At 43.0% G+C, this 26,784-nt stretch overlaps 1 protein-coding gene across 11 annotated transcripts in view; it reads right to left on the minus strand.

Moving 5' to 3' along the window:
- Window positions 1-341: 341 nt before the first annotated feature.
- Window positions 342-26,784, minus strand: part of BACH2 (BTB domain and CNC homolog 2) — a 187,616-nt gene continuing 161,173 nt past the window's right edge. For all 11 annotated transcript variants that reach the window (XM_068184041.1, XM_068184046.1, XM_068184040.1 and 8 more), the window contains 3 exons: window positions 19,947-21,491; window positions 10,531-10,737; window positions 342-7,312 (listed from right to left, as the gene is read on the minus strand). In XM_068184041.1, coding sequence (XP_068040142.1) covers window positions 6,833-7,312; window positions 10,531-10,737; window positions 19,947-21,491 — 2,232 coding nt within the window. In that variant the 3' untranslated portion in view covers window positions 342-6,832. The remainder of the gene's footprint in view (window positions 7,313-10,530; window positions 10,738-19,946; window positions 21,492-26,784) is intronic.

The raw sequence follows: 26,784 nt of genomic DNA on the forward strand, positions 1-26,784 counted from the left end.
CTGGCGCTTTAGAAGACCAAAACAAAGACTGAGCAGAATTGCCTTAAGTCTTGCACTAGGGGAACAAGTATAGATACAGCTTATTTGATCTTCCAAAAAAACTTATTTCATGTTTGCAATGGAACACTCTGGGCTGTTCCTGCAGATCAAAGGTAACTGGATCCCTGGATCAAAGACTGCTAGTGAATTAGCAGTGGGACCACTTGAGTAGAAGTCTCTTCATCTGTCCAGAGATTCACCTGGCAGTTAAAACCACTTCCAACCCACCCTCTTGCATCTTACCTACAACCCACGCATTAACCGAGCCCTGCAACATCAATTTCGGAGTCATGATGAGACAATTTACAATACATAATGATATGTCTTTATTTCATCAACAGAAATGGTGTCTAGACAAAATTCAGTTAACACTAGCAATTCAAATGAATGAAAAGGGTTGGGTGTTTTTTTTTTCATTTTTGTTTTTTTGCACAATACTGTATTTACAATGAGTAAATGACATTTTAAATTCATTAGTTCATAGCAATGCTTTCTTCCAAAAAGGTAAAAATTCTTAGTAACAGAGAGTAAGCATCAACAGCCACCTCATTTATTTATACAATAAAAATCACAAGAAACCACAGTCACCTAGAAAAAAAAAATAAAGACAAGCTTAAGAACTAGTACAATAAAATGATGCATTGAATTAAGTTACATTAATCGCATAGAATTTGTGTAAAAAGTATGTAGAAAAAACACCTGATGTAACCTGTTACAGTCATTGACCAGTTATGAGAGGTACAGAGGGTTATACAGGTAGATATGTGTGAAAACTGTCCATACTGTTTGACCTGGGGAGGAAGAGAAGAGGGGTTGCACCCCCTTGCATACACTGAAAAAACCCTGTTTTGAATATGGCCTCTGAAGTTTGTAAGGCATATATAAGAGGTGCACTTGTAACCAACTGGTTCTGGAACAAACTCTTAGGGCATCCCCACCCTTGAAATCAAAGGTGATGCTTGCAACTTTGAGTAAACAACCACGCATCGAATATCACCAAAGTGTTTAGTATCATTCCTGCTGCTCTGAGGGATCCAGAGAGCTTCAGGCGGAGCAAACGCAGCAGTGAGAACAGGACTGAAACCATGCATATTTCTCTTGGGTACATCACAGCTGCAGGGAACCACCGGCCTGGACAGGGGGTGCCAGCCACAACACCCAGCACGGGGCAGCTGCTCCCTCCTCTGCCTGCATCCCAGAGCATGGGCTCCTCCGGCTGCAGGGATGAGCCCACCGTCCACTGCAGCCCCTGCCTGGCTCCCTCCAAAGCAGGGGGGGTCATTTGGGTTCGTAGCCTGTGACCATCTCTGCTTCTAAGCAATCAATGAAATCAAACACTGCCAGTTCCCATTTCTATTTTGGGATGTTAGTTTCTTTCTGCATGCCCTTAATTAGCCAAAAGGGATAACAGTGGCACTGCATGAACCACACAGTGACTTTCACTTATGGCAAGGGCTCGGCCCACAGTCACTTAAGTTTGCACAAGAACAGGAGTCACCTAACTGGCTTTTTAGCAATTGTTTAGTTGGGGTAATAAGCCTATAAAAAGATATTTTTAGCATTCCTTCCTGCCAAAAAGTGATTTTGTTTGCAAAAATGGCAATATTATTCATGTACTACCTTAAAATGCTCATCAATAATTGACTTCAATATAAATAATACCTATCTTGGTGGAGTGTAGGAAAATACTATACACTTAATCTTTGCAAGTAATGCCATTAAAATTTTGAGAGTAAAGGAAATAATTATTCTACAGACCACCAACAATAGATCTTTTAAATATACACACAGTATTTGAACATATGCATATACACATATATTGTATTCTACAGCATCAGACCTGATGCCTGAGTCATCAAATACTCCAGGGAGTATTATAAATATACATATATGTATTATAAACAGAAAAATACACAAACACACACTCTGACTAGAATTATAGATGTATGTATACATACATACATACATACATACATGTATTTTATATATGGATGCAAAATTAACTTGGACTGTGTTGGCAGAGACAAAACTGAAATGAAGTCAAAACGTGTTGAGAAAATTTTTAATAGGAAAGAGAGAAGAAATTCTTTATGTTAATAGTTTGAGTTTCACCTCACTTCTCATAAAAATAAAACTGCTCCATACTTAGCAGATCCCCTCCCTATGCAAAGCCGCTGCTCATACTGAGCTAAAACTTCTCAAGGCAGCCCTAAAATAGAGACTTTTAAAATGCTGTAGCCATGGGCTACAACATTCACCCAGAGGCACCTTCAAAAGCATCTCAGATCAGGGAAAAAAAAAAAGGGTGGAAGCAGCACTCCTTACTGCAGTGGTAGAGGATGTCAAGTGGAGCAGAATATGAGCCTGTGGAACCTGGCAAATGTCCACTTTGTCTCACTGCAAAATTCACTATGGGTCTCCTATTCTGCAAACGCACCCCGTGCTCTCTCTTTGCCACCACAGCAGTGGATTACAAGACACAGATGAGGATGTGGTGTTGATTCTGGAATTGTAATGCTTCACCATGCTTTCTCCTAGTGGATCAGTTTTCATTTTATGACAAGATTATAGTGATTCCAGCATGCAGATTTGTTTTATTTACTAGGCAATCATGAAGTCACATATTAAAAAAATTAACAATGTATCTAGGCATTTTAACATCTATTTAAGCACTCTTTAGGATACAGACATGATGAAGTGTCACACTCCAGATTAACAACCACGGTATCAGCATTAATCATTTCTCTGGCAGGAGTTAATCCATTTAGCAAAGTTACGTATCTCGTTCCCACTCTGCTTTTTAAAGCGAAGTAGCAGTTAGCATACTAATCACTGTGGCTTGCTTTTGCAGCACATTTTACTTCCTTGGGAAAAAAAATAATACAGGGATTAGATCCAAAAATATAGTGCATCTTAAAAGCAGCATATACCCTTAGAAAGACATTTAATAAATTACTTGTACAATATATAAAATAATAGTTTTATACTGCAGCATCAAACTCTTGACGCCTGAGTCATCACGTTAGGAAGTCAGTGATATAAATACTGGGATCTCCTGATAATGCAGCCAACGTTTTTGCTTTTGTTTTGCTTGTTTTCTGTTTTATTTTCACTCTTTTTTTTTTTTTTTTAATTTATTTTTCACTACCTTTTTGTTCCAGAATCAGCTTGCAATGAGCTTTAATTGTGTTCAAGGCACCCCCAGAGAACGCAGAGAAACAAACACATTATATAGTGTAGTACTCACCTGACAAAGCATAACAAGCCTAAATGAAATGAGGTTTCCTGGCAATACAAGTATAGCAATGGCAGAGGAAAAGGAGGACTAGATACAGACTGGACAGAGCTCCAAGGACTCATGTGCCCATGGGAGAAGAGCAGTGCTCAGCGGGGAGATGGGGGTCTCGCCATGCCATTCCCAAGCAACGCCCAGCAGAAGAGATGCTGCATGTATCCTCTTTGACAAATGCAAAGAGATTCTTAAGATCACAGTGACCACTGGCCAAAGTCTTAGAATTCTGCAGTCAGATTTTTTTTTCGCTCTTTCCAATGATGTTTTGTGGTCATTTGGTTTGACCTCATGAGACAAGAATGGTTGGGTATGTAAACTGACGTCCAGGTCTGAAACTAATTCTCCCAGTATTTTCCTCTAAACGTTAGCCCAGTAACTGCTTTGAAAGCCACATGGTTCAAAATAGCAAAAAAACCTCAAAACAAAATAGAAACAAAAAACAACCACCACCATCACCAAAAAAACCCCACTGAAAAACCATGATACATGTAAATATAGGAAGCAATGACACAAAATCAGCCACTTCTAATGGGAAAGAATGAAATCAAACATCCAGAAGAGCTTGCAGAGGAGGGAAAGAGAGAGACGAGAGAAAGGTTGAGGAAGAGACACTTATTTGAGCAGTGGTTTTAAATATCAGTTCCCAAGGTAGAGGAAATCAAGGGACCCAGCACCAGTATGAGGCCAGGTCAAACCTAAGAGCTGCAGCACAATGGGTTGTGTGGGTGGGTTTTTTAAACCGTTGGAATGAGGTCAAGAGTACCAGTTGCACATGAGTTGTTAGTAGAGTAAATCTTCATGTCAGGAAGCAAGATAAAACTTGGTTTTATACTCATAAAACATTCTATCTATTCATATATATAGGAGGTCACTTAAAAATAAAAAAGGCAACAGAAAAACATCTTTAAAATACTGTGTCAGTTGACCCTTCCCTCCCGTCCATCCCCAACCCCCCCCAAGTAGCTATGACTCTATAATGTGATTCACATTTAGTTTTAAATTCTAGCTTTCGCCATGGTCTCATAGAAACAAAACTTCTCTGCGAAGCACAGAACTGCTTTGCAACGTCAACGAATTCAAAAGAAAATCAAATCCCACCCCCCACCAAAGAGCTTCTCAGTGAAGTTACCTGCAAAAGATGGTTGGGAGGGGGTTCAGATATTTTTAGGTTAAGCTATTTTAAAAAGAAAGGACAACTCCTCCCCCCTTTTCAACCGTGTGAACTAGGAGTTTATGGCATTTGTATATTTTTGAACATTTAAAGGTAAGGATTTTGTACAGTAATGATTAATACCTAAACATAAATATTCTCCTACATTATATACTAGTTTTTCTTTGTACATGCGGGGAAAAAAAGTATTTTCAACAAACATGGCACATGCTATATGCAGTTCCTCCTCAGTAGCTTGGCTACAATTACAATAGTTTGCATGAGGAGGATAAAAGCAAGACTTTGTGGCGAGTGGGCGACAGTCCATGAGCACAGTCTGAAGATGGAAGAAGGTGGAGAGAGGGAGCTGATTCCTCCTCCAGGGTTCAAGATGCTGATCTACTTGAGTGCCTCAAAAAACCACCAGCGCACACCTCTAGTGTAAACGTTAGCACAGAAGACCACATTATCACTTAGTGCTTCTGAGAAGCTGCTTCCCCACGCTTTTTTTTTTTAACAGGTGTGAACAGCTGGTCATTTTTTTTCAGTGAGAACAAACAATATCAGCCAATAAAGCACATGACAGTTGTCGTCGATAAAGCCACACAACCTGGCACACGTAGGGCAAAGAACCACAAAATAAAAACTCAGTACACTTAGAATAGTAATAATTATTAAAAAAAAGTATTAGGAGGTTGTTCTTCTGTCTACACTGTACATACAGATGTTATGCTTGGAAAGCTGCTGTCTCACACAGTCATAACATGAGTCAACATTAAGATACAAGTCCAATACAGTTACAACTAAGCCAATTCACTGAGTAGTCTCCTTTGAGACAGCGCTCTTTTAGCTGCAGTTTGTGCTGAGGGCAATGCTGCAGGATGAGAGGATCCTGGAACACAACAATTTGATGGGTAAGTGACCAAATTGGGTGTTGGCAAACGTATGTTTTGCTCTTAAGAGGATACAGTGCTAGCTGGACTTCCATAAGGAAGCCAAAGTCAACAACTAGGGGTGTGATCCTGTAACTCTGCCTACCTAGGCAGGGTCACTGACTTCACCAGATCCACCTCTGCAACTTGGGTCTGGTGGGGAGAACAGGTAACGTCTGAGGACAGCTGAGGTCAGGCTCTGGGGACTAGCCGGAGCAGCAGTTGCTTCCATGAGTAAAGGATGCAGAGTGGGGCTGGAGAAAAAAGCCCCCAAGTATATTGACGTGATCTCTGTTTGCTTTACTTCGTGGAACATTTGATGAATTGATCCAGTTGTCAAATACACTTTTCTCTAAAGAGTGATATATACTTTCCCCTATAAGACTCCAAAAGCATCATTAACAGCACTTAAACTTGGTTTGTGAAACAGAAAGAAGTCTAAATATAAAAATAATTCAAGCAGATTCTCTTTACAAATTGTTTAGTGAATTCAGTATTTGGCAAGACTGTTTTTACTACATAATGAGCTCCTGAGTGTTTGTCTATTAGATAAAAATTTTCTATTTCCTTTAAGCCATAAAGCAAAGAAAACCATATACTCAAGTTATTCTGAAGTCATGACTTCATTAATGAAAAGAGGTTTGACCAGAAACTCAGTGCAAGTGGCAAAGTTGACCATTACTGTACAGTATCTGCAAGAAAATAAAATAACTCCACATTGCTCAAGTGGCACGAAATGGCTGTGCCAAAAAAATTGTCTATAATAAAATCTCAAATAAGTTTCTGACATTAAAGTTTTATAAATAAGTACAAATTGAATGCTATTGCTGAACGGCGAACTGAGGAAAAAATTATCGTGTAACAAGTTACCAAACTAGTTCTAGCATCAAAGACAAAAAGGAATGTTGGAACTTGTTTGTACAATAGAAATGAAAGCTTCCAGTTTGTAGGATGAGAAAATTGAGGCATGCAGGGACTCTTGCATATGGATATATATATTTTATATATATTATATATAATATGTACAGTTTAGCTATAAAACTTTGATGTGTAAAGAAGCTGTCTTCAATGAAAAATTGAACATTCAGAGGAAATTCCTGAGTTAGGGTTTTGTGACATGGGCCACTGAGAAAAAAGCTGCGGTTGGGTCCTCAGAGGTGTTATGTCCATCCCTGTTAAGATTGAAATCAACATACAAAAACAGACAGTGTTGCCACTGCTTCGTTCCCTGCCTGAGCAAGGGATAGCACCATTGTGAAGAGAACTCCTGCTTGTAGAGAGGAGGGAATACTTAAAAACAGTATTGCTGCTAAGACCACTGTAGTGTGCACCAAATACGTTCTTCTAGACAACAAATGAACACTGCCACTGGCTGACTGAAGAACACCTGACCAGGTGTAACGTTAAGGTTACGAGTCACTAGGTGTAATCTTTCCTAGGTTGTTCATCTGTTGTACATTTATCAGTCATTTCCTGACAGAAGTCTACCGTGACCGTTTGGCTGCTCTGCTCTGGTGGAAGCTCTCTCTCGGGGTAAGTACCTGCGTCGGCTCCATCCAATCCCGCACCGGCCGAACAATTTTCCGAGATGTTGTTGGGCAGCCAGGGTGCTCCCAGCTGCACTGAGCCTTGCTCCGAGCAGCACTGCATGCTCTCCCCGACGCACTGCGAGGTCACCAGGCTCTGCTCCACACCAGCTGGGGCAGGGCTGATGGTGGTGACTGGCTGTAGATCCATGGGTCTGAGAACAGGGCAGTATCGGTGGAGGGCTTGGATCTGTTCTGGGCTCTGCATGTCTCTACACACTTCTTGGGAAAGACACGAGAAGTTGTCTAACAATTCTCCCATGCTTGCTTTCAGCTGGTTCCTTTCTGAGAGCAATTTCTCTTTCTCACACACCTGAAAAAGAAAGAAGGCATCTTAGGCTGACGAAGGGACATCCATTGCCTGCTCACTTTGGGCATGTATGCAGCAGTACCCAAGAACACCAGTGTGTCACACTTGTTTTCATATGGTCAGAGGAAAAGTCACAAAGACATCAAGTATTTGACCACCATGGCCTGTGTGGACAGCAGTTCGGGAAACATCTGGAGAAAAACATTTGAACTGGAAGAGGATAGAATCCCAAATTATTCCCACAGAACTGTTCCCTTTATAAACTAAGGCTGCCTGACACATGATACAAAAGAACTCTGAACAAAACATTTTGAGGAAGAAGTACCATTTCCCATCTAATCAGCAAGAAAATGGGATAATTCCTGAAGTGAGGAATGCTGCTGATGTTCAGTTCAGCCTTGAACTGTCAGGTTGGCAGCTTAGGCTGGGTGCACACCTTGGAGCCCTGTTACCACTGAGAGAGGTGAGTTTATTCAGTAGAGGATCTAAGTGTGCTCTGTGGCCTGCAACATGGCTTGTTTTCTTATGTTCTGCTGCTTAATGGTTTGGGCTTGATCTAATACAGATATTTTTATGAACCCAGCCTAGGGTTTCACCTCTAAAAAATGGTGTTGACTCAGTGTAGACTGACTGGGATGGTCCTGCTGCATTTCCTTCTGTCTCAGGCAGGTGGGCATACAGCTCAAGAGAGAAGATGAGATTTTGTAGAGTACCAGAACTATTTCCAGAGCTGAGCTGGCCCCAAAAGCAGCGCAGCCACGTATCTCACCTAGTAACACTGCTAAACCCAAGATGTCTCAGCATCTGAGGTGTGAAAGCTCCACAACTCAGATAATCCAACTATGGGTGGTTGTTGACAGCTGATAGTATTGCTCTGGGTACAGAGCCCACACTGGAAGCATACAGCTGTGTGAATGTGAAAGAGAACAGTGCACATGAAAAGAGCTAACTGCTAAAATATTGATAAATCTATCAAGAAAGCATAAAAATAATAAAAAAATAAACAGATGCTCAAGTACATCTTGAGATGATGAATTATGGAGGAGAATATGCTGTGAGTTTGCAGGGAAAAAAAGGAATGTGAGTGGGTAGATGAATGAGTGAGAGAAAGCAGGCAAAAAAATTACCTATCAAACTCTGAGGATACAACCATTTCACTCACTGTCTGCTGTGAAACCATCTGTGTCAAGAAGATGGGTGACTTACAGTAAGTAACTACAGGGGGAAAAGGGGTCTTTCATAAAAAAGACCCAGCCAAGTGAAAAACCCTTAAACCACAGCACCATTATGTAATCCATGAGACTGGAAACTACTGTTCACAAAGTGGACAGACGATAACAAAGCAATTTCCAGTGGCCATGTGTTGTGTGTTTATTCTTTTCCCTGTCCCTGTCTGCCAGCTCAGGAGGCTGGGTACCCAGAGAACAACTGGTCTTTCTATTGAGACTGAGGCAAAGAAGGCATTAAGTACCTCAGCCTTTTCCTCCTTCTCTGTTGCTATGTTTTTACTGCATTCAATAAAGGACGGAGATTCTCCTTGGCCTTCCTTTTCTTGCTTGTCTGCTTAAAAAAACATTTTTTATTGTCTTTTACAGCAGTAGCCTGATTAAGTTCTAGTTGGACTTCTAATTTTCTTCCTGCATAACTTCATGATATCCTTGTAGTCCTCCTGAGTAGCTGCTCTTCTTCCAAAGATAATAAACCTAATTTTTTCCTCGAGTTCCAGCTGAAACTCTTTGTTCAGCCAGGCTGAACAGTGTCTCATATTTCAGCACATGGGATCAGCCTGGTCTTGTGCCTGCAAGATTTACTTCTTGAAGAATGTCCAACCCTCCTGGACTCCTCTGCCCTTCAGTACTGCCTCCTAAGGGATTTTTCCAACCAGTCTCCTAAACAGGCCAAATTCTGCATTCTGAAAGTCCAAGGTGGCAGTTCTGCTGACCCTCCTACTTAATTCCCCAGCAACCAAAAACTCCATCATTTTGTCATCACTGTGCCAAAGAAGGCATCCAACCATCACTTCACCACCAGCCCTTCACTGCAAACAGGTCCAGCAGGACCTCTTGCCTTCCCTACTTGGCTCACTCACTGCACATTGCCACATTTTCAAGTCCCCTTTGCTAAATAGAAACATCAACTTTTTTTTTGGAAGAATCCCGCACCTCAAATGGTTTTTGATTCCTCAAATTGAGCAGGGATCAAGCCCACAAGGCCACTCATATGCCTTTCATTCATTCCCCTGAGATGAGTATTTGTGCAGGAGAGAGGACTTAAAATTTTTATTTTGTCTGTCTGCAGTTTACCATATCAGACAATAATAGCAATGTCACAGGATTGCATGAAATCAATTAACTCAAACTAATTTTCAAGTGAAGGCTACAGGTATAAGGCTGAATCACCCCCTGCTGCATGTCCAGTCCTCAGAGTGCTGCTCGTGGGGCTCTGGAGAGAGAGACAGGAACTCCTCCCCATCACCAGCTCAGTGCAGAGGGACAGGCATGTGCAGCTAAGACTGGATCTGCTTCTTCTGGCAACTTGATGAGGATCCATCCACTCTTTCACTGTGCAGAACCTCTGACTCACCCTGTACACACTGTGCATTATACTCAGTGCAGGAAGCAGTTGCTCACTATTTTGTTTATCTTTGTTGTGTTGTTTGTTTTGCATCAGTGGAGCACTACTCTGAACAATGTTTTGATTTTTCTTTTCTTTCCCCCCAGGGCTTCAGCAGCACAGCATCTGAAGGCTTCACAAGCCTTGATGATTTCAGCCTCCCAACCAGCTTGTGAGGTCAGTGTCATCTCCCTGTTACAGGCAGAAGCAGACAGGCACAGGCAGTAAGTGAGTAACCCAAAGTCATGCGGCTTTCTGCCATTTGTGAGGTGATGGTAACTCAGCTTCTTCCAACAAATCTCTGCCTCTTTCACACTATGTTTCCTACAGCTTGAGCAGAGAAAAAGGAAAAATGAAGCACAAAAAACTCCACCTGAGGTGTCCATACCATGACTGAAAGTGAGAGGAATTTTCTGAGCAGCCACTTGGACTTGCTCCAGTCTCCTCACTCCCTTACATTAAAATGTGGCAGCTCTGTCCACTGTGCATTTTGCTCATGAACGTACAAACTGACTGAACCCACTGAAGTCTGGACTGGAATTGCTGTTGGTGCCCTGCAGGCTACAGTGCAAGGGTGATTTGGGCTGCAGCGAGGGCATGGAACTCACCAACTTGCGGATTTCACATTCGAGGTTCTGAATACAGTCCAGTTTCCTCTTGCGGCAGCGCTGAGCTGCAATCCGGTTCTTGCTGCGCCGGCGGACATCGTGGATGAACTCGAGCTGCTCTGAGGTTAGCTTGTGCATCTTTATCATCATCTGGAAATCATTCCTTGGAAGATCTGTGATTTGATCAACAGGAAAAGGAAGTTTCACCTAAAACAAACACAAGACAAGAGCAAAGAGTCATATTTTGCTTGCTCAATGCAAGCTGAACAAGAGTGAGCGGAAGGATGATTATCTTTGCTGCCACCCCCTCAATAAACAACAAACCAAGTTTTACATTGAACAAGTTCTTCCCTTGTGGCACATTGTGGAGGTCCAGATGGTAAGGATAAGATGATAATTGTACTTAAATCAGCAACAAATATAAATACCAGATAAAAGATTTCATCTTTCTACGAAGCCTTAATAAATGATCTCATTGCATTTAAAGAAGGTTCTGTCCACTAAGAGACACGGCCTTTTGGAAAGAGTGAAGTACCTTGCTGCTATTATATTCAAACTAGTTTCAAGGAAGGGGCTATTACCACAGCAGGAAATGTGTACCTGCTTGGACTGCAGGACTGAAAGTTTGATTAAGTATGAGGTTAAAAATACAACCTGACGCCTCAAGTGGATGAAAAATAATGTATTGCAATTAGGAAAGGTCACCTAATCAGCATTTCAACTAAGCAAAACACTGTGTAAGAAGAAAGGGTCAGAGGAGTATGATGCAATATATACTATCCTGCTAAAATATATACATTTAAAAATAAACCTATATATGTTGATACTCTAATATTCTTGCAGACTAAAGAGCACTGAAATTGTATTTCTTGAAAAGGTCAGGGTCTGACTTCAAGAATCCTAGCAATTATACATTAAAGCAGAGCAAAACACAAAGCTCCCAGCAGTCTGAAGCAATGAACACACACTGTGTCAAAAGCTGAAGAATGGTGCATGTGCTCAAAGCCTTTTAGGTTTTTTTGCCCAAAATCTATCAGCTTGCTCAAATCAAAGTAAGTACCTCCCCTTAGAAACCTTGCTTCACTTAGAGCCTCAGACTGAAAACTATCAAAAAACTGATGTTCTTCAGCCAACTGTTTTATTTGGTGGTCAGATAAGAGTCAGCTGACAAAGCTGAAGGAGATACAGAGTAATTAGACTGAACCCTTCTTTTTTTTGAGTCATACACACACTGCCCAAAAGATGGCAGTAAATATTTATGTTTCTGTCCCTGTTCGGTACAATCTAACCTCTGGAACAAGGAGACTATTCCGCACACAGGCTATCAAAGAAGGTAAGTTGCTCCAGCCAAACGAAAGATATGGGTTGAAAACAGTCCTTTGATATTTAAAACATGTATTTTCTTCAAATGGCGCACTTAATAATTATTTGGAAATAAAAAAGTAACAACATGGATTAAAAGTTTTCTTCTTCAGAGAGCCGAGTTGTTGAAGCAGAACAGTTTGCTGAGGACACACGTACACCAACACACAGCAGTGGCCTCTGGCATCGACAGTCATGGACCCTCACCAGGCACCTGAGCCTGCCAGCAACCAGCTCCTCACCTAGTTTATAGGTGTTCTTGGCTGTTTTCTTGTACCCTTCTAACACTGCTCCGTGCATCGCCAAGCCTGTGGTACGTGAAGTTCTGTGCAAACACCTACCACATTGTTTGAGATGGCTTCATGCCCTGAATGTTCATTCATGCCCCTCTGCCTCACATGTCCAGGCACTGCTTCATAACACACTACTTGACAGGTCAATTTAAAGCAGCAAGGAATGCCAAACACTGCCCAAACCCTCCCAGATTCTTGCTTGTACACACAAAGGCTGACCTTAGGCACAGGGATGTGAACTACCTTGTTTACAGACTGCCAGTTAATGACATGAAACCTGTTTGATTTCCCCTCCCGAGCCTTTGGATGGTCAACATAAACTCAGTGTAACCTGCTTTTCTCTCAAGCTTCTACCAGGGTCTGAAAATGAAAACAGACAGTTCTTTCCTCTGAAAGACATCACAGTTTCACTGCAAAACCAGCCAGTTCATGTTCACAGTTTTTCCTTATTTTCTTAAGACCAAAATGGAAAGCAATGTTAACTTTATTTCTCCCTACCTCTCCCTTTCAAAACATATTTACTTGCAAGGAGATGTGCTTGCAGCTGGAATGAAAGAGAAGCAATTTAAATATGTCAGGTAGAAGTTGCTGAAGGGAAATGGGAAAATAAATTAAAAAAATAATATAAAAAAGGGATTTAAAATAAAACCATCTACACAGCATATCAGAGACTGCTATCAGTAATCCCAGCATAATCCCACTCCTGTCACAGGCAGCATTGCACAGGATTAAAAATGTAAAAGGGAAAGTGGAAGTGAGTCAGACTCATTTCCTTCACCATTCACAGCATTTTTATTGCCTGTCTCCCTCTTTGAAATCAGCTGTCAACTGAAAAAAAAAAAACAAAAAAACAACCCACCAAGCTTTTGGCACGGACACAGTGAGTAACTGCACCAGGGTGTTGCTGCAGTGAGAGGCTAAAGTGTTTTACATCTGCACAGGGCAAGACTCTCAGCTGCTATTTATCATAACAGAGTGGTGAGTCATTTTGCTAGAGCCTGCAACTGTGCAGTGGGTGGGATTCATCTGACTCACCCAGAGCTGCCTGAAATGATGGGTTGGGACTACCTAATGTCCTGCTCCCTTCAGATGGCAATGCTACACAGCTTCTCCCTCCTGGCTGCAGAAGGAGTGGACTTAAAACTCAGAAAAGATTCTGCATCTTACAGTATCTACGGGAGGTGAGAGAAACTTACCTGAGGTGTCTGAGAAAGACAATCTTTTCTAAGATATGAAAGAAAACCCCAACGAGTATGCTTTCTTGTAAAGTTTTCTTTCTAATTACTAGGATTTTTTTGTTCAAACTATTTCAAATTTAAAACGTAAGTGGGATCCCTGCTCTTTTGAGGAGTTACTCCAGCCAAAGCTAACCTCACAGAAATCCAAAATCTTCCCTTATCAGCACAATTACTCTTTCCCTGCATTTTTACACCAGCAGCACAAGCTTGCTTTCCACCACACAACAAGTAAACTGACACCTTCTACCACCACTGCAGACTCTACTGCCCCAACATTGCCAGTCCACTCTGGGGGAAAAGGAAATCTGGTTAGGATTTTGTGGTATTTCCCCCCCCCCCCTTATTAGCATTAGGATGCCAGTGGAAATGTCAATGCTTTGAGAGGCTAGGTCAGAGCAGTGATGTAGACAGACAGGGACAGTGTCTGACTCAGCACATGCAAGGACCATATATAACCAAATAATTCCTTCAAGCTTCACTAGTTTGTGCCAGCTTGGATCACATGCCAGTTACTGCTGTTCTGCTCATCTATTGTACTAGTTACTGCTGCTGCTCTCCCCCCTCTCTTTTTCACCTGGAATAAAGGAAAGAACCAAAGACCTGTATTCATTCCCATTAAAACATAAAATGTTAACTCTTGGGAATTTCTTTATCCTATGAATAACCTTAGCTTCTTCATTCTTTCTTTATATCTTAATTAAGACATCAACTCTCCCTAGCCAAGTGTTAGTAAAGGCAATGAACTTCCCAAGTGTCACTTTAACATCACAGTAACTTAAAGGACAAATGTATTATCCATAAGAAAAAGCAACCATTATGTAGTGGCCATGGGAAGGTGGAACTCATTGTACCAGTTGGTCAATTGCTCCAGAGCTGCAAGAAAAAAACCCGCTGCCTTAGTGCCCTCAAATCTTGAAAGCCTCAGACACTCAATCTTGCTGACTCCTTGGAAGGCTCTCAGGACCCATCCAAGCAATCCAGCCCAGGTGCTCAATCATATTAATGCCTTTTAAATGCAGAAATGGGTACTTAGCTTCACAAAAAGAGCCCAAGGCATTAATGTTGTGTTTTCAAGTATCTTCCTTAGCATGCAAGTCTGTCTTCCACAAACACTCAGGAAGAAATTCATTCCAGGGCAGGAGCTGAGGAGTGTCCACCTGTGATAGGGGCTCAACTGTCTACAGGGTATTTCAGGCACCACATGCGGTCCTACAAACTAGGGACCTATTCCTGTCCTGATTTCACCTGGACAGAGGCTATCTAAGAAGCACAAAGGTAATGGGCCATACTTTGTGTAAGGGATAGCCAAGATGCATTTTCTCATCCTGCTGTCTACTGGCACAGGTAAAGCCTTCAAAACACCTCCTTTTTCCAGGTGTCAACTACACCAAGATGGCAGAGGACTGCAAAAGGGGAACAATGAGCCCAGGCAATGAAGATTACCATTGTGTCAACAAACCAGGGTCTAAACTGTCCCACTTCAGATCAGAAGGTTCCACTGCAGGGTGTTCCATCTGACACAAGACAACTGATGGCCCCATAGCGGCATGGGGTGAACTCCAGCCTCACCTTGTGAGGGCCATGGGAGGCGTTTGGGTCAGCAAATACTGCCTGAGAGGGCACTGCTGTGGAGGCAGCCTGGGTAACCTTTGATTTGCTACCTGCCTCATAGAAGTGGGGGACCAGGCTAATCCCACGCCTGAGTGCTTTAACCCAGTAATCAGGAAATGTGGATGGGATTCTCATCCTTTAGCCCATGATTTGGACTTGTATTCAGACCACACACTGCTGGTACTTAGAATGCTGGGCTGACCTCTTCCCATTCACTGCTTGCAGTGTCCCCAGCTTCCAGCCCTTCAAAGGGCACAACACTATGACACTCCTGCCGTTTAACAGGCTTCTCTGAGACCAGGGATAGCACAGAAACACTGACAGAAGCCACAGGTGCACTTAAGAATGGAAGATCAGACAGTGAAATGACAGGGGATAAAGTACAGTATTTCTCTGAAAGAGTTGCTTCTGCAGCTCAAGAATTGGGAGTCCTTCAAGAGCTTGTGCAAGGTCTTCAGATTAGAGTATAAAAGAATTGGTTGTAGGGCTCCACAAAATAATACAGTTTTTAAAAGGACCCTCCTGAAATTTCAAACCCTCCGTGTTGTTGTAATCCAGCAATTCTTTGCTACCAGTATGGATACCATTCCTACTGAAGAGAGGAAAGAAAACAAAACTTTCATTAAGTTTATCTTACAAGACCAGTGTTTGACATCATTTAAACAGACATTGAGAAACAATTCCCAGTGCTCTGCTGATGCTATCCTAGTCAGGAGAACATCTACCTGAAAACAATCTGGAGATTAATTTTTCTCATTTTCAAATTTGCAAGCCTAGTAAAATCAGGAAAGCTGGGGTGACTGATCATCAAATTCTGGGGAGGTATCACATACTACAGCAAGTTAAAACCTTCACAGATATTTTTATTCCTTGCCTTTCTTTCCATGTAACATTCTTCACTGAGTAGGAATATTAAGCAGTGAAGCAGTCTCAGATGAGGTAACTCAATACAGTTACAAGAGATTTCTGGTAGAGCAGCTTTGGTTTACTCCTCTTTTCTGGGGCTCTGATTTGCAGTATTTTGCTAAGCACCAGCAGATGAACAGGGAAAGGGTGGCTGCCTGTCACTTAACATGGAGGGGTTTCAGCTCTTGCTGAAAGTTATTTACCTACAATATCCTCAAAGGTCAAATTGCATTAGCTTTCCCTTTATGAAAATTTCCTTTGAAAAGTGAGTCACTAACCCAGGCGGGAAATTCTTTTGAAATACAGATGTGGAGACATTGAATGCAACTCTCTAGATAGTAATAGTTCTTGGAAAACTCCACCTCTTACCTGCTCTTACCCTTGTTTATTTTTTTCCTCAGAAAACCCACTTATCATATTAGACTGAGCCGAGATTTCTTTTTAACTGGTTTAGTAGTACAATGTTTTTTACAAATTTTCTAGCAGATAAAAACTCTAAAGTACTTGCCGAAGAAAAGGAATACCAAAAAAAGTAGGTAGTGCAGAAGTTTCTGTTCCTTAAGTAGGTTAACAGATTGACAGACTACTTCCTTCTCAACAATTCATTATTTCAAGGCTTATTGTTTTGTTGTTGCTATTTTAAGCAGGATTGTCAGAACCTGCCTGTAATCACTGAGCTTTATGTCTTCTCTCTAGTATTATATCTCATTAATTGACTTTTCACAGTCTGTGTAGGCCTGAGAGAACTGAGTGAAAAGAGCAACACAAACTATTAAATATTTCTGTGAAGTCCCAACAGCTCAAGTAACAGCCCTGTTCCTGCAACTCTGTACCATGGGTACAGCCTACACTGCACTTGCTGCTTTTGTCAGGAAGCCTTAACAAAGGGAGATCACAGAAGAGTCCTGGTGGCTCCAGGAAGGGAAGCAATAAGCAAGGACATCCTGGAGAAGATTTACCAAGTGGTGTTCCAAGGACTGCCACCTCCTCTGACAGTTGTGACCGCCTTCTGCACCTTGAATAAGATGGAGGCTCGTCACAAGGTGGGGTCACCTTCACCCACATGGCATCGTGCTGAACCCTAGCACCCCACTTCTGGCACCAAACAACTTTGGCCATGTGCTCCGGAACGGCATCTGTCTGTGGGAAAGCAGAATGCCCGAAAAAAGCAGAGAGAAGCCTCTCACCTACTTCTCACACAATCAATACCCCAGCAAATGATGTTTTGTGACATTAATTCTGGCAGCGACAGCACTCTGTGAGCCAAATTATGACCATCTAGGTCCAAATTCCAGGGGAACTGAGAAGCCCTGTGAGATAACTGATGGTCAGAGTCCACCAGACTTATTCCTATCAGGCCATCCCACCCCAATAAAAGTTGACCTGCAGCAGAAGAACCTGCATGGCCACTCTCCAGAAGGTCAAGCATGTCACCCCCAGATATCTTATCAGGTGCTTTTTGAATAGAAGCCCAGAAAAAACTGTGTGTTCTGATATGGAGGGGGAAAGGGCCCTGTCTGTGAAGTCATCAGGACAGGAAGGGCAAAGCAACAATTTCAGGAATGGAGAAAGATTCCCATGCAGCTTGCAGGGAGGTGAAGAACAGAAAGCTGTCCATTTCAGACAGTTGTGAGTCTCTCCTGCTGTTTTAATCACAGCCAAACTGCTAAAAGCAGGTAGAGCATTTTATACAAGAACTTCCTGCTGCTGATACTTATTTTCTACTGTCTGGTTTAAGATAGCCTTTACTGAGCTTTCCACAGCAGCAAATCTTGCAGGATACACACCCAAGTCACTGTATTAATACCGTATTGTTTAATGAGGCTGCAAAGTCTGCTCTTGTATTGGTAACAGCCTTCAAAAGATCAATTTTTAAACAAAATAACAAAATCTCTACCAATTCACTGGTGTGATTTGTTTACCCTTGGCTTGTTCAGGATAGTGCAGTGCAACCTCCCAGAGCATTAATTTCCTCACCACAATTTTAATGTCTAGCAGTCCTAAACAAAATACCCTGGGGAAGAAAAAAAAAGAAAAAAAAAAAGCCTTCTCAGCAGTCCCAGGGAGAAAACTTGCTCAGCACAGTTCAGAAAATCTTCCCCAGAGGAAACCAGAACCAGAAGCAAAACCAGGAGTGGAGCAGACCTTTCCTAGCACTGTCTCAGAGCCAGATGTGTCTGCCTGCCAGCAGCACACCCAGACAGCTTCCTATAGCTGCCCGTTTGCTCCTTGTGTGTCCCTCCTCTCATCCCTGCTCTCCTGCACATATTCATGTACCTTTTTTCTAGGAAACCACCACCTATAAGCTTCTAATTTCACTCTTCCAGGCTCATTTTTGCTGAAGCATATTTCCACAAAATTAGGTAATTATGACAGCTAATTAATTATCAAATCTCAAAAGGCTAACCTCTGCCCTCTGTGCTGCCTCATGCTGAGCAAGCAGCACACATGGGTGGAAATGGATGGTCCCTGGTCCTTGCTTCCCTCTGCCCCTTGTAAAGACAGGACTTCACTGAGTAACTCAGCTACAGCCTGGGCTGCTGTAGGGCTTCCCAAATGAGATATCCTGCACACTATCCCAGATAGCCTTACAAAGAGACTTCTCTCCCTTCTGCATCATCCCCTGCTTACGTCATGAGGACAAAGAAGAACTGTCCTCTAAGAATCACTGGTCCAGTGTGACCAGGGATTAGGACACCAGAGGCTCCCCTGGCTCTTCAGCTCTTTCTGAAAACTAAGCAGCCATCGAAAGGAAGCACTCACATCTGTCTGAAAAAATAAAGCCTGGGATGTAGCTGGAATAAAGACTGAGGGATAGAATAAAGTTCACTCTTTTCATCCCCACTCCATAACTAAGCCCACATGGTTCTGAACTGGATGCTCTCAGCATATGAACCCTCCTTTCAGCATATGAGCACTTGTTGCTCCCCACACTGAAGCAAAAGCTCTCAGTGGAGTTTTTCAGCATTACTAGAGGAAGCTGATACTTGATTTTACTCAGATGTTCTCTAGGTCATGCAGATTCCGAATGAAACTGTGAATAAACATCCAGTCTTTTCCACTTTCTGGGCTCCACAACACATCTCCTTGATTTAAGTCTGCCCTAAAAGTAGTGACTTCACACAGTTTATTGGTCATGGTTAGCCAGTTATCACTGCAGCATCTTCAGCTGGCCCACCTCTAGTTTTAGAGAGGGACCCTCTTTCTCCTCCGCCTCTTGGGGGAGCTACATGAAAATTGACAACTTGCTCTTCAGCCCCAGATCATTCTCTCATCATTCCCTTAGCAATCCTGGAAATTAAAGGATAACTTCTCTCTGAAACCATTCGTGCCATGGCTGCTAGAGCTGTGAACAAAATGTCACAGGCAGGGAACATGATCTCAAGTTGTCACATAATAGAGGCAAAACCCAGTACCTGAACATGCAACACAAGCGCGCGTGCACACACACACACACGTGAAGATGACTTGAATGCCATTCCCACAGCACTGGGTGGCCAGCTATACAATTGTTTGAGTAATTTTACACCTCTGCTGGCAACATGCAGACTGCCTCTTCAAGCAAGCTGTCCAACCCTTGATGTCAGGAAAGGCACAGCTTGAGGTTGCTCAAACACACACACAGCAGTAACAAGTGGAGCTGGAAACACCTCATCAAATTAAGAATAAGAAGCAGTGCTCTGTGCCACAGAAGTGGGTGAGGGAGGGAGGAAGACAGGACACTGCTGGCAGAACCCTAAGCACATCAATGCACTCTTATCATTCAGCAGTTTGCTGTTTTCCTACACCCAGAATTTCAGAAGTGTCGAACACCTCAGAGATCAAACAGACCTATTAATGTGAAGTCAATCATGTGCACTCAGCTGATGAGGGAATGACCAGAAGTTACTCTTTACCCCTATAAACAAAGAAAGTGCTGGGGAAATGCGAAGTCATTTGAGAGAATCAAGGAGAGATTAATCGGGTCATAACAACAGTGATGTATGTACTTATCTTAAATCCCTACCTCATGCCCTCTGTCTTGCACAGGACATGATTCACTGTCTGCTTCTGAGAATGACCCAGACTCATCGCTGGAGTTTGTTCCATAGGATGGCTCACATTTAATCTGGGCTCGGACCGGGTTGTACAATCCATCCCCCACCACGCCGGGCTCCTGGTGCTCAGGCGCCAGGAATCGGGGGCCTTGGGAGCAAGGGGAAGAGGAGAGCTCGCAAAGACGCAGGCTGCAGGGAGAGCCACCGCTGCCGTCCTCTGCGTACGAGTAGGAAGAGCACGAGCTGGAGGTCCTGGTTCTGGTTTCCAGAGGAGGAGAGCGAGGGCAAACTTTAATTGGCACCGGACAGCTGGTGTTCGGCCGCATCCTTCCCGGCAAGTGATCAGCTGTCAGTCCACTGTGCGAATAGGTCTGAGAGCTGGGGAGAGACTGGCTACTGCCGGCCCACAGACCCTTTGGCACAGTCTCAGTGAGGTCTTTGTCCAAGCTGCTCACACCAGAATATGAATGCACAGAAGTGTTTACTTGGTCACAAGCATTTGAAGAGAATATAACACTCCTCCTGTCCAGTTCCCCTTCTTGCTTACAGAGAGTTTCAAAGCCGGGCCCCCTGAGTGGTGATCCCACTGTGAAGTTGGAAGCATCCTTCTGCATGGCATGGGACTGTCCATAGTTCCCTGTGAAAGGGACATAATCAGTTTTGTGGTCACCCTGAGTTGTCCCTTTTTCAAAAGGGCATGCTGGACTCCTGCCAAAGTGCTGTTGGGAAGTGCTGGGGAAGCCAACCAAATCTATGCTTTTTGTTCTGTTGAAGAAAGACCGCAAGCAAGAAGGAGAAGACCCACTTTTTGGCCTGTCGACACAAGTGAGGCTTGGCTGTTTCCTGTCCATTTCAACATCTCCTTCTTTATCCCTGATGTCAGGTTCATCTCCAGACAGGCAAAGTGTGATGCTTTCTTCATCGTTCTCTTCATTCTGAGGCTCACTTTTTATCTGCCCCATAGCAAGTCCTGATTTGAGGCCATTTCCAGAGCTCTCTTCACTGAATGTGCTTGCAAAACCTGAGGTACTGATGTGTGATGTGTTGTAGACATTCTTGGTACAAGCAAGCTGGTATTTCTTGTATCTGGGGTACCGTGTTACTGCATCTTTATCCAAATTGTCCTTGCTATCTCTCAGCATGTCAGAGTCAGGCAGCATCCCTTCGCTTTTGTCTGCTCCAGCAACAGTGGTTTCAAAATTGAAGGGTTCTTGGTGCATCCTCTCCCTTGGGCAAGATATTTTTGATGTCTCCGATTCCATTGTCTCTTCCTCATCTCCATCCGAGTTCTCCTCATCGTGCATGCGCTGACAGGTGGTATCTTTTTTGCACAGGAACAGGCCATCTTCGTTGTTCAGCAGTTGTGTCTGAAGGAAGCTGAAGCAGGAGTCCTCCAGGTTGTGCATGCGCAGGAACTCAGCGCAGTGGATGACCTCCTGGATGTTTTCCCTGCTGAGTAACAGCTTAGCAGTGTAGGCGAACTGTAACAATGGACCAAATCCCCTGACAGTGACCTGCAAAAGTAGAGAGGAAATTGCCAGTGTTACCATCAGCTTTTGCTATCATCCCAAGTCCTTCATCATGTGGTTAGATAAACTAACAGATCTGGCATTCAGAAATAAATACTGCTCAGCACCAGCTGTTCTTCTGTCACACCTGCAATGACGCTGCATCCAGGAACATTGCTCCCTTTGTGTTGCTCCTGTACATCACTGTACAGGTTGAATTGAGACTATTTTTCCCAAGTATCTTGAAGATCTATGAACTAAGTCTCTGCCCTAATAAAAGACTGACAAAACTAGCTTGGACACTATTAAGTTTTACATGGATTTCATTTTAACTCTGCTACAGCACCCAACCATGAAAGTACCAATTAAATTTTTGATTCTTCTGCTCTGATGGAAGCTCCAACGAACAGTGGTTTCAAGCTTAAGATACCACTTATCCAAAAAGTGTTTTGGGAAGGAAACACTTTGTATTACAGCAAAATTCAACAGAAAGCATCTTTCTGCCTCTTTCAAAAGCAAACAATTTCCTTTTCTTCCTCTCAATTTTTTGCAAGCCATTGCTGAATACATAATAGGTAAGTACAGACTGCATAACTTTCCTCCATCCCAAGGAGATTATTCCCCTCATACTGTTCCTGATTTTAGTGAGCCTGAGGTGCAGCTAACAGAAAAGAAATTAATATTTATAGTTCAAATGGTAGAAATTATTCTGAGTCCCACCTCAGTACTTAATTTCCCACAATTTTCTTTGTAGAAAGAGTAAACACTGTTTCCAGGAGAGTGATCTTTAGTCAGCTGTTCCAGGTCTGACTTATGCACTGCTACTCACCTTGTTTTCTTTCCATACCATCTGTGTTTAACATTAACATACCATATATTAAAAAGTACACAGTTCCCCCCCACTTTTTACAGTTGTATCTTTACATACAGCTATCTAATAAGTTGCTAAGCCACATAGTAAACTATAGATATTGTCTATTTTTGACAAAAATACTTTGACTGCCACTAACTTCTCTTACATTTCTTTCTCCCAGTGGGTATGAAACAAAGGGATTGGAAAAATTATTCTTCATGAAGCAGCAAGAGGCTGCTTCAGAACCACAATACACCATCAAGGATTAAGGTTTCTGCACAAGAAAATTCAGTGCTTTGGCCACAAGGCTGAGACGTGGAAGATCACAACTCAATTTCCCATTGCACCAACCACCTTCTACATGACCCTGGTAAGTGCCTTCAGTCTTAATTCACTGAGACACCTTCTTGCCTTTCTTGCAAATAGCACTTATTTATCTGAGTTCCCCGTGCTTTGCATACCAGGCAAAGGCCTCTAGATGGGATTCAGCACAGCCAACACCTGCATACCTGTGTGAGGTTGAGATGCATGGCCTGCAACCTCCTTCTGGATGCAGATGTCACTGGTAGGCATCCCCAGCTCAGTTTCTTTGTTTCAAACAAACAAGAAGAGGAAGCACTGCTGTCTCCCTTTTTTTTTTTTTTTTTGCAAAATGGCTAAAGACAGAAGGGGAACCTAGAAAGTAGGAGACCAGGTTCCTTCCTCAGGCTGTGAGGACTGAAATTCCATTTTCCCAGCTCCTCAGAAGTGTATATTTGGGATGGTATGGGATACCCTGAAGGTGAGTTGCTTTTTACTATTCTTCCAACTGAATTAATGCCACCACGCAAAGAATATGCTCAGAAGGCTAGTGAGCCATCAGGCCATGGATTTGCGAGGGTCTATTTTGTGACTAGAGTGTATCTGAGTGAATAATTTGGTTCATCTCAATGAAAAGCCTATAAAGCTCTATACTGCCTCAGGACCAGCAGTAGAGTTCACAGATTTTTATAGAAAATCCTGACTTCCAGAAACAAGCCTTTGCTATTCATAGATCTGTACTTATGATAGCAGATTACAAAGGCACCTCAAGTGGTGCAGATTTTGATGGGGAGAAAAATATTTTAAAACACCTCTAAAATTGCTCCCAATAGCTATTCCATCCATAGTATTACTGCTCTATCTACTATTTTAAGAAGCAGTGCATTTTCATGCACATACTTACACACTTGCACATTCCTGTTTAACAATATGCCTCTGGTACAGAATTGCCAAGATTTACAGCTGGCTATTAAAATAAAAATCTCTGCTTTATCAGTGTTACACTTTCTGCCTATTTGTTAGATTATCAGCTCACTAAAGGCCTATCTGCATTTTATCTATGCAGCATGATTAACAAAATTGCTCGAGAACTTAATGAGCTACTCGCAGGCTGCTGGTAAGATCTTCATTGTGGTGGCTTACGTATTGCTGCATGTCTTGTAAGCAGCCAAGGTCTGCAGGGACTGTGGAGCACAAACACAGCTCTCCTGGCAGTGGTGTCACTTGGCCACTAGGTGGAATGGCTGGAAAGCAAATTAGAATAATTTTCTATGCTGGGCCAGGGTTTCACCTGCCTGCCTGCCACCCCAGCACAGGCACTCTGCACAGCCTCGGGCTGACTCATATAACCCCACAGCAAGGCTGTCTCCCACGCTGACACAGGCTTTTGCTCCAGGTAAATCAGCACGATAACAAACAGCAGCAAGGCAGCTGTTAGAGCTGCTCTGTGCTGGATGTATGGGGAGCAGAGCACGAGACTGTGCCGTGGGCTCCCCATGGTGCCCAGCACATGCCTCATGTGAAGGATGATGAAAACTCCGAGCAAATGTGTACCTTGACTGCCTTTGGAGATATCACCCAGTGACACAACCTTCACTCTCACAATCTTCAGATCCAAAGGGGGAAAGTTTCTTTTCAAGCACCCGGCACTTGTCATTGCCCTCAGGCAGAAATCTCTCTAGTGCCAATTCTTGAAACTGCACAAACAATAACTTTGGAAACAAACGGGTGCAAAGCTTGCTGCCAAGTGTGAAAGCCAGTGCAAGCTCTGCCGCCTGAAGCTGTCTAAATATTGATTCGGCTCCCATGGCAGGTTCCCTGCCTCGGCCCCACCAGTTTTGGGACTGCTTGCATCTGATGCATTCTGGCAGGAAGGCTGGAATCGAGCCACTGGAGTGTGACTATGAACACTGCACATTGGGAAAGAAAAGGCTTTGAAGCTGCATGTACTACCACCACACAGACATTCCTCTAGGAAGAGATAAGGACAGACTTTTAAAATTATTTGATCTGACTGATGCATCCCAGTGAAAAAAGTTAGTGAAAACAAATTGATCTACTTTTTCAAAAGGAAAGAGATAATTTCTCTGCTATAACAGTCTTCATTTACACGTGAGAAAGGCCTTTGTTAGATGGGTAAAACCCATGCCAGCAACAATCCCAGGGGTATTTTTTCTCTATTGAAAATAAGATGCCCAAGAGTTGTTTGCTTTTAAACCTTATTTTCTGTATAAATTAATGTTTAAGCAGGCAGGTCAGTTTCTGGGAACCTCCACTGGGCACCCTGACCAAGCTTATATGCCAAGTCACTACTTCTCTGCCTTTCAATCCTTTGCCTTATTCCAATTTCTACCCATTTCTATTGTTTAAACAGAATTGACTGGCTAGTAGAAAACCAGCCAGAGAAAAGGTAAAACATACATATAAAACAACAATGCTCACATAGAGAGAAAAGCAAAGATCCTAGCTTCTTGGAGGCTTGATTTCTTTCCCTTATGTTTACTTGTTTGTTTCCCTTATGTGTACTTGGAGCATGCCGAACAGCCCACCAAGACTAAGGATAAAGCACTGTATTTGTCTTGCTTCTGTCCCAGTTGGTCTTGTATGCATTAGAAGCATCTAGTGCACAGAGGACATGGGTACTGCAGCCCTTCCTAAGGCACCTGGCACACCTCCTTGCTGTACAGCAATCCAAGAGACCAAGTCCACGTGCTGCTCCTGCCTCTGCTGTGCTGCCACAGGTACACTGTGCTCAGTGTACAGTACAGAGGTCTGCGGCAATTCAGCATTGTGGCGATAACAAGCCTGACCCTGGTTAAGGTGAGAGAAAACAACTTCTCCTGCCCTTTATCTGCCTCTTGTCTTTCAGACTGGGCTAGCTGAGCTGGGGGACGTGTTTTGTTTGGCCATGCCCTAGTGAGTGTGTGCTATTGAGGAACAGGCTGGAAACAATGCAATGATATGATCACCATCAAGAGATGTTAATCAGCATTAGCCATATTGAATTTACCAGCAAAACACAGACAGCAGCCCTGCAGAAAATAAGCACGCAAAGTCTATTGCAGTTCAGTTTGACATTGCTTTTCTCCTTACAGAGTCCTGGGGAGTGCGATGCTCTGGTTAGTCCTAATTGATTTAAGTGACCAGACTTCCACTACTTCCTTTGGGAGATCATTGCCAGACTCTACTTAAAACCTCCTTGTGAGGAGATATTTCCCTTATTTTCCTCCATCATCTCTCATTACATTTCCTTGATGCATTCCGGGTAATGCTTTTTCCTTTTGGAGAAATAGTTGTATTGTTGTTAGACTTTCTGCCTTCCCTATTTGCTGGTCATTAACAAAAAAACTGGCTAATTCAAGGAAAAGAGTATTGATCACTGTCGGATGGGAGAATAAGAAGCTGAGAAGACAGTCAACACTAAATGCTAGTAAAGGAGGCAGCATTACAGATGCAAATAGAGCATTCTCAGCAAAGCATTCTTCTGGTTCTGGGCCTGTACTATTTTAAAATGAGGAGGAGGGTTAGCTCACTTCCACATTGGGAACACCATCTTTTTGTAAGGGACTTCTGGGTCAGAAATTCTATTTTAAACGTAGCTGTACACAGAGGCACGGTGGAAGATGCAGCACTGTGGGTGAACTGGCTCTGGCTCCCTGCTGTACCCGTGTCCCCCATGAGGGCTGAATGGGCATGCCATGGAGGCCTCCGTGCTATTCTGAACACACGGGACGTGGCCTTGGAGCACATGCAGAGGGCTGACATTTCTGTGGATGGGCCTGACTCACTGTGCGCCGCAGAGTTCATCAGTGCATGCTCATTAGCGAGCTGCCCAGACTTCCAGATGTCTCAAAATCCCAGACAAATAGACAAAACCCTCCAATTCTGCACAGACACAGTATTTCTTATGGGGGGTGGGAAGGAAGGTTATTTCCAAAGGAAACATGGATGTCTGGTAACCCCTCTCAGAATGGCATCTGTTTGAAAAGCTGCATCTGGAGCAGGGAAGGTCAACCCCTGCGAAATGCCAGCAAAGTCTGACTTCAATTTAAAGAGGGGAAAAGTGATTAAGGGCAAGAAAAGATCACTGGAAACATGTAGGAATGTAAAACTTGGCAAGGCAGTATCTAAAATGGAGCAAGAGAA

Source organism: Anomalospiza imberbis, chromosome 3, assembly GCF_031753505.1.
Source record: "Anomalospiza imberbis isolate Cuckoo-Finch-1a 21T00152 chromosome 3, ASM3175350v1, whole genome shotgun sequence".
Lineage (NCBI taxonomy): Eukaryota > Metazoa > Chordata > Aves > Passeriformes > Viduidae > Anomalospiza > Anomalospiza imberbis.